This window comes from Crocodylus porosus, unplaced genomic scaffold, assembly GCF_001723895.1.
Source record: "Crocodylus porosus isolate Cpor-Errol unplaced genomic scaffold, CroPor_comp1, whole genome shotgun sequence".
Taxonomy (NCBI): Eukaryota; Metazoa; Chordata; order Crocodylia; family Crocodylidae; genus Crocodylus; species Crocodylus porosus.
In genome coordinates, this window is record NW_017728911.1 from 36,259,201 (window position 1) to 36,267,368 (window position 8,168).

The window sequence follows — 8,168 nt, forward strand, 5'->3', positions numbered from 1 at the left end:
CACTCCCCCGTACAACCCGGAGATCCCAGCCGACTACAGACTCCCTAACAGATTTCCCCCCCAATTCCTCCTCTCCTTCCTGGTGACGACGCAGGGCCAAAACAGGCTTTTCTGAAGCTCCGCTTTCATCTTCCATTAGGATATGAGGGGTTGTTTGTGGAAGAAGAGCAGCTGTTACGCTGGAAAAAGTCATAAAGGAGCGAGATGCAAACAGGGCTGGAGAAAAGGTTGGGATGTGCAGCTGCGTAACTTGTGGGAGTTTGGGACAGAATTGATCTCTTGTCTCAGTGGACTTTGAAAGGCAAGTTTTGGCCAAAGTTTTCCCTTATGAGAGGGCATCTCTATCTCTCTGGTGTACTCAGGAAGGCCTCTCTGGATTGAGATGGCCAGGAAGGTTCCCAGTAAGGATTGACTGAGGATAGATGGCTTATAGGGAAGGCACTGGCTCGAACTGCTGGATTCAAATGCCAGTTTTGCTACCAACTCCTCCTTGGCATTCAGGACCTTCACGGCCTTGAAAGCAAAAGTTTCATTATCAGAATCCAAGTTTCACTTAAAGCCTAAAAGGCCTGAGTCTCACTTAGAGACAAAAGGCTTGAAAATTGTACTCTTAGTCTCTTCAGGCTTCGGTTTTCCCCTTTGTAAAACAGACAACACGCATCTTCCTTTCTCACCCTTTCCCTTCCTCATCTATTTAACCTCTGGCAGCACCATGCTCTTCAGGCTGGGATTGTGCAACCTGGCCTTGAGCTTTGCTGAGATGGATAGACAAGCTATTGTAACACAACTAAGGTCCAGTTTTTGGGAGTGAGGGGCACCCAAAATGGAGCGGGAGTCATGGCTGCTGTGGGTGCTTTGGCCAACAGCAACTGGTGTTGAGGGTAAATCTGCCTTCATGGTCTACTCGAGCTCTGGCCTTCACTAAGGAAGCCAGGGAGGTTTCCCCCCTTCACTCTCCTTGCAGACCAGAAGCACTGGTCTTCGCCGTGCCCAGCTAACAGTGACCGCTCAGAGGGTCACCGTCCTTTGCCAGCAGGCTCCCAGCTCCAAGTGACCTACTGGGCTGCCATCAGTGGGGTGGGGGCTTTCTTCCCAGGCTCTCGGCAGATCCTCATAAGTGATCCCAGCTGCATGCCTGTATTCTCCCATGTCTCTGGCACTCGGATCATTTTTAAATAGCTCTGTGGTTGCACCGAGGTGCGCGCGGCTTCCCGGGAGAGCTCTCGGCCTCGCTGACGTCTTCACTCGGGCTCCGGACCTAAACAGGAAATGCGTGTTTTCCTCCGTCTTAAAGGTTTTTGGGCTGCGGCAGGTCAGTGGGTAGCCAGGGACGGTGCGTGTTTGTTTTCTTGTGTCGACCGAGAGCAAATGTTCTGCTCCGATGCACTGGCTGCGATGGATCCTCTCCAGGTCTCAAAATGACAAGCGTGCGTGTATCCATCCAGTGTCCTTGGAGCGAGGCCGTGCAGGTGCTGGAGCGGGATCCGGGCACGAGATGCTCTGGGCGTTGCTGTTGTCAGGGTGGGCCGCGGGGGGCAGAGGGGCTGAAGGCAGTCTCTAGAGGTGGGTGCTGAAGCCCTGTGTGAACTCGCTCTGGAGGCTGCCCGGTGAACCCGTTTCCAGCTGGGTTGGCCTGAGCTGTAGGTGGTCGGGGATGGCTGGATGCGATGTTGCCCCACGTGCCTTTGGCTAGGGAAGCCCGTGTGCCTCAACCACGCGAGTCCAACAGGCTCAACGGGACCCACCTCATTCCTGACTCCACAGCGATGCTGGGCCTTAGTTCACCCTTCTGACCTCAGTCTTTCCCTCTGTGAAATGGGGATAGCGATACAAACCCCGCTTTGTTTGGTGCATCGAGAACGGTGGCCGAAAGGCCCCTAGTCCGCAGCTTGTATGTGCGAAGTCTGCTCCGTGCTGGGTGGGTCCTCGCACGTTCTCCAGGCTGCGTCTAGCCCAAGCGGCACACGAAACAGCGTGGCTAAGAGCTCTCCCACGTCGTCTGTCGTGCATCCTCTCCCCTCCCGTCGTGGGGTTTCTTTTATTGCTGTAAAGGGCATTTAAATTATTTTCGGTGGTCTTATCGGTGTCCTTTGGCCCCCAAAACCAACCGACGGACTCAGAAGGGCTCAGCCGGGGCTGCCACAGATGCCGAGCCAGGGAGGTACTCTGTGGGATTTGGGGAAGCACCTGGAGGGCAGAGGCTCATGGGAATTCAACGTGGGTCAAAGGAAAATGCCCATGTTACAGCATGGCTGAGGCAGCCTGGTTTAAACGGCAATATGCTAGGAAAAGCTGGTCAGACCCATACCTTGCAACATCCTGTGGCAATACTCCTATCTTTTAGCTAGACGTAAGCAGAAAAGTGGGACTGACGTACAGGACTCGTGGGAAATCGGGACCAGCAGGCGCTCCAGGGCAGTCGGGTGAAGGCGCTACCCGTACCCCTGCTCTGACAGCTTTTGCTGGGAGACCTGCGTTCGCGGCCCCCCGTGCCGTGCGCGCTTTCTGGGCCTTCCCTGCTCTTCACGCAGAGCCAGGAGAGCGGCGGGGGCTGCTTCCCCCAGCCCAGGCCGCTTCGCACGGGCTGCGTGGCAAGAGCGCAAGCTGCTCGTCGTTACCCAAAGGGATTCGGGGGGAAGCGAATCCGGCTCTTTAGGCAGAAGGAAACATCGCGTGCGCTAGCGCTCTTCCCCTGCGGTGGGCGTCCTTGGCGTTTGCACGGGAGCTGCAGGCTGCCAGAGGCAAGAAGTGCTTCTCGTGGCTCCTTGCTAGCGAGCCGTGCAGGCCAGGTCGCTCCCTGTGTCCAGCAGCTGCTGCACGTGTGACTCTCTTCCCCCTTGCCGTGTCAGCCGGTAAGGGCTGCGGGTTGTGCCCCGAGCAGGTTGTGTCTCTGCAGACGGGGCTCCAGGCACTGCTGGGTGTTTAACCCCCAGGATATTTGACCCTGCTCAGGCCAGGCTGACATGAGAGGATGAGTCGCACACCTGGATCTCTGGTGCCTTCCCCGCACTTGGCCGGTACAACCTGCCAGGCTCAATCTCAGTGTGAGCAAGTCTCCAGTCTGCACCCGGGATCACGAGCAGGCATAGATAGCATAGAGGAGCAGGGCTGGAAGGGGCCCGGCAGGTCGTCCAGTCCAGCCCAGCTGGGCAGGCTGGTCCCTGCCTCCCCACCCGGGCATCCTCCCACTCCACCTGCGGGGACACGCTCCAGCTGCCAAAGCCTCCCGGGGCCCGGCTATCCGTGCTCCCCCGCACCTCTCCGGTGGCACTCGTTCCTCATCTCCGTACCTATGTGCGAGCTGTGCGTCCCACGTCTGGAGGGACCGCACCGAGGAGGAGAGGGGCTGGCAGGATGGAAATATCCAGCCCAATATGTTCTGCACATCCCACAGCTGCAAACCGGGCCATATTCACCTTTAATGTAGCTCAGCTGATGTTGGGACTCTTCTGCTGGGGAGGTCGGCCGGCCCGTTGCTTGACCATCGCTCCCACCGGTGGCGTGGTTCGTAACAGTGCCACGGGATCAGCCAGCGCTAGCTGAGCCTGCTTTGCCAGTCCCGGAGCTAAAGCATTCGGGAAGGCCCCGGCTGCTGGGGCAGCGCTCACGTGGCTGCAGCACGGTGCGCTCGGCTTCCCCGGCAGTTTCCACGCACGACGTGGCTTCGTGCTTTAATGTCTTAGAAGGGCACCGAGTTGTGAGCGAGGACAGCCCTCCCTGCCAGCCTGGAGACTGGAGCCAGGATGGGACTGGGGACTGTGCTGGCTCAGGGGGTGCCGAAGCCCCGCTCACGTGACAAGCCCAGGTCCCCCCGGCCCGAGGTCTCCCCGAGTCCAAGCTGGGCGCGGGCTATTTTCTGTCCAGGGTGGAAGCAGCGTGAAGGCTGCCGGATCAGTTTGTCTGCTGTGAGCCAAAATCTGATGTTCTCGTGTCTTGGGATTTGTGCCGTGTTAGATCTGGACCCAGCTTTAGGCTGAAGATGCAGCCTCAGATCCTAAAGGTCCAACCCTGAGCCCGCCTCTGCCTCGGACCGTGCTAGAGCCACCTGCGATCGGTCCAGGACGGCCGTGTTTTCCCTCTGGCCCGCGTCCCCAGCGCAGAGCCCCCCACATCGCGCCTCCGTCCTCCCCCCGTAGAGCAAGGGGTCTGCCCAAATACCCGAGTCTACCTCCCACCGTCCCCTGAAAAGGGAGACAGGCCCTTAGCTGTATTCCTCAGAGTAAATTGGATGCTTATCTTGCTGGGATCCTATGCCCCCAGCTGACTTCCTGCCCTTTGGGCGGGGGGCTGGACTCGATGATCTCCCGAGGTCCCTTCCAGCCCTGATGTCTATGAAATCTATGACATCTATGAAATAGCTGTGTCGGGAATATAACCCGAAGCCAGCGATTCTCAGCGAGGGTGTTGTAGCACCCCAGATGCCGTGGGATCCTTTCAAGGGTGCCCGAAGGCAATATAAGCACTGTTAGGTGGGCAAGCACAGACATACGAGTCCCAAATGAAACCTGGAGATTTTGCATACAAATCCCTGGTGCTAAAACTCTCCTGACCTGTTGTGGGCTTCGCAACAGAGAAACTGTTCTGTTATTTTCCCATAGCAAAAAAAACCAAGCCCCCAAACCCATGTGAAAGTGAAGAGCTGGCATTTGTCTGGAGTCTGAAAACAAGGCTGAGACCCGCCGGTTTGTTTTGTTTTTTTAATTTTTGACACGGCAGCTGAACGAGCCTCAAGTCTGCCCGCCGAGCCTGAAGCACGTGCCGTGTCACAGGGCGCTCTGCTTCGTGTTCCTGAACGAAGAAACCGTCGCTCACACGCGCTAAAGACGTTTGCATCGAAAACTCTTTTCCCCGTAATCCAGCGACGCGCTGTGCCGGCTCCCCCCGCGCTCGGGCGGTGGTTTGGTGCGAGTTTTCAGAATTCGGTCAAAACACAGGCGAGCTGGTACTACTTTGCATTTCTCAAGTGTCTTTCCTTTGCAGGTCTCCAGCGACTCTGCCAGCCCCGTGTCCGGGGGACAACGCCGGGGGGCTTGCATGGACCAGAGGTCTTGATCCACCGTAACTGTGGGCAGAGGGCAACCACGGGCAAGGCGGCTGAATTGCACTCCTCGCCCCGGCGCGGCCCCTTGGAAGGGCAAACGCAGAAGGCGAGAGCACCTGGGACTCCCCGGAGCAGCAGCTGCTCGAAAGCAAGAAAGAGATGAGGATCGGGAAGGGGAGGTCGTTTTATTCAGCTCTCTTGTGTGCCGTGGCCTGCACGGCAGCGACTAGGTGGCAATGCTGTGGTCTCTGCTCGGTAGCCTGAGCAGAAAGGTCTGCAGGGAGCCAGTCCTCGGGAACCCGGCCTTCTCCTTCTTGAACCGCCAGCTGTCCTCTTCGATGGAGTAGAGGAGGGTGAGCATCCTGTTGACGGTGTACACGGTGTCCCCCCGGACCACGGCCGTGAACAGCGCTCCCTTGCTGTTGACGAACTGCCCGGGTAAGGCCGCCCACTGCCGGGTGGTGAGGTTGAAGCAGTCTATCACGCACCGCAAGAAGTCGTCCGAGGGCCCGTTCCTCATGACGTAGAGGTTGTCTCGGTGGGCCACCATGCAGTGGCCGTAGCTCTGAGGCCTCTTCAGGTCCGCGACGGGAAGCCACTCGTCCTTCTGGGTCTCGTACTCGTAGATGATCGTGGTGTCCAGGGGTTTCCACAAGCAGACAAAGATCCTCCCCATCGCCTGGGCGCAGGGCGCCCCTGCCGTGGGCTGGGGCAGGTCGGAGAGGGAAGTCCAGGTGTTGGAGGACACGTCGTATTTCTCCACAGATTTGAGCGAGATCTTCTCGTACTCCCCCCCGATGGCGTACAGGCAGCCTTCGTGGCCCGTCAGCGTGGCGTCGTACCGGGGCTGCCTGGGGCTGGGGAACTCACTCCAGCTGTTCGTGTCGGCGTCGTAGCAGAAGCTGCTGTCTACAACTTGCTTGCTGGCCCCGTAGACGCCCCCCACGATATAGATCTTGTTCTCCAGCGTGGCCATGCCGGCCAGGAACGTGCTGGCCGCCAGCGGCAAGCAGGAGAGCGTCTTCCACGCGTTGTTCTCCTCGTCCAGGTAGCAAATGGTCCTCGAAAGGTCCTCCAGGAACTCAAAGGTGGGCGTATGTGCCCCCACCGCGACAAACGAGCTGGGCACGAGAGAGTCGACGTAGTCCAGCAGGTCGGGGGAAAGGCAGTCTAAGTACTGCTCTAGCTCGGAGTAGCTGTCCCGGATATACAGGGCGGCGCTGTGGAAAAGGTCCAGCAAGCCAAAGATGGCGGCAGCTTGATACAGGATGATGCAGTTGTCAGAGTTGATCGAACTGATCAGGTACTTGGCCAGCGGCTTCACGTGCAGGAACGCCGCGCATTCGACCGCCTTGACGGTCTCCTCGCAGCTCAGCGTGGGGCTCTCGCCCGCCAGGACCTGGAGCATGATGAAGAACCCCGTGGCGCTCAGGTCCTGGAGCTGGATCTCCTCTTGCGTGCTCTCCCTCATGCCGGAGCGGAAGAGGGCGCAGAAGTAGTCGCTGTGCTCCACCAGCAGGGCCTTGTCCACGGCGAAAAACGCCCCTTCCACGTTGATCCGGACTGTCTCGGTGGCCGGCGTCGGGCCGCTCTGGTGCTGAGTCATGCTCCGGCTGCCGGAGAGGCGACTCAGCAAGCGTGCGCTTGGCGGTGCCTCGTAATGCATCCGCACGCCAGGAGTGGTACCCAAGGCGCCTTCCAGCGTGCAGCCGGTGCAATTCCTATCTCTTTCTCGGTGGTTTGATATCTTTCTGTGCCTTCCCAGCCGCTCCGAACCGCTCGCTTGTAATACGAAGCCCTCCGGCTAAAGATAGCCGCGGCCCATGTGATCGGAGCTGCCAGCAACGAGAGCAGCAAGCGGATGCCGCTCAGATGGCATCCTAGGAGTGCACTTGCCAACTGATAGCGGCAGCGTTTGTCCTGAGCAAATCCAGGGGAGCCTGCGAAGAGACCGACGGGATGTAGCAGAGGCGTTCGTCAGATCGACGTGGAGCTCGCATTGGACTGGAGAGATCAACCTCGTCCTGGCTGGGCTTGAAAATAGCTTGAAAAGGGCTCTGGGGGAGGCAGGAAGGTCAAGATTTCTAAAAGTGACTGGTGATCTTTTTTGCCTCGGGGTTTGCGTGTCCCACGATCGAGAGCCCGGCTTTGGGAGAAGCTGGGGGCTCGGCACTTTCTCAGCTGTAGGGAGGCCTCCGAGGTCGAGCGTGCACAAACTGGGATGCCCAGAAACACCAGCCGCTTCTGGCGAGCTCAGCTGGTATCTGTCCCAGGTTTCCTGGTGGGCTCCTCTAGGCAATTTGGGTCTATCAGTGCACAGCTGTGGAGCCCCCGAGCCGGGTCTGAAGGTGCCAGGAGGCAGCAGAAGCAAACTGGCTGCATGGCAAGGCACGTGGCCTCAGCCCCGCTGTGAGGAGGGCTGCATTAGCCAGGGAAGAGTGCAGCACTGATGCAGCTGTACTGCTGCCGGTACCCAGCTAACTCTGCCCTCGGTTATGCTGCTCTTGGCCGCCCTGTCCTGATTCCAGGATTAAACCCAAGTAACTTTTGGATGCTTATCTTGCTGGGATCCTGTGACCCCAGCTGACTTCCTGCCCCTGGGGCGGGGGGCTGGACTCGATGATCTCCCGAGGTCCCTTCCAGCCCTGATGTCTATGAAATCTGGGAGCAGAATTTAGCCCGTACCCCTCGCACCAACTGCCTGACGGAGAGAAGGACCATGGCTCCATTTTGCAGACGTTGGATATTGCCTAGGGTGAGCCAGGTCCGAGATGGAAATGGCCATAGCTCCCGATTCCACTTTCTGCACCTTCATGGCAAGACCATCTCTTTCTCTGAGGGGTACGGAGGTTTCCACCCTGCGACCCTCCCAGCAGTGGCCAGCAGGCCTTGAAGAGCTAGCTAGTCTCATGGCACTGGCTCTTCCTCCTGACTTCCAGATGTTCAAATCCATCAGAAGAGGCTAGAATACATTTAGTGCTTTCCTAACAGTGTTGCTTTTCTAGCTCAGTGGTTGCTGTCACTGCCACTGGGAGGTTACGGGCACGCGAGCTGGCCCAGCGCAGATGGTGCAAGCGCAGAGGGAGGAAGCGGGATCCGTAAGGAAACCTCTCTATCCAGAGGTGGG

At 58.5% G+C, this 8,168-nt stretch overlaps 1 protein-coding gene across 1 annotated transcript; it reads right to left on the reverse strand.

Moving 5' to 3' along the window:
- Positions 1-5,159: 5,159 nt before the first annotated feature.
- Positions 5,160-7,051, reverse strand: KBTBD13 (kelch repeat and BTB domain containing 13). The gene has a single exon (XM_019533812.1). The coding sequence runs from the start codon at positions 6,705-6,707 to the stop codon at positions 5,268-5,270; it is 1,440 nt and encodes a 479-aa protein (XP_019389357.1). The 5' UTR covers positions 6,708-7,051; the 3' UTR covers positions 5,160-5,267.
- Positions 7,052-8,168: the final 1,117 nt, after the last annotated feature.

Bases quoted from the DNA above. Each gene is read 5' to 3' on its own strand.
- KBTBD13 (XM_019533812.1), bottom strand. From the start codon at position 6,707: ATGCATTACGAGGCACCGCCAAGCGCACGCTTGCTGAGTCGCCTCTCC.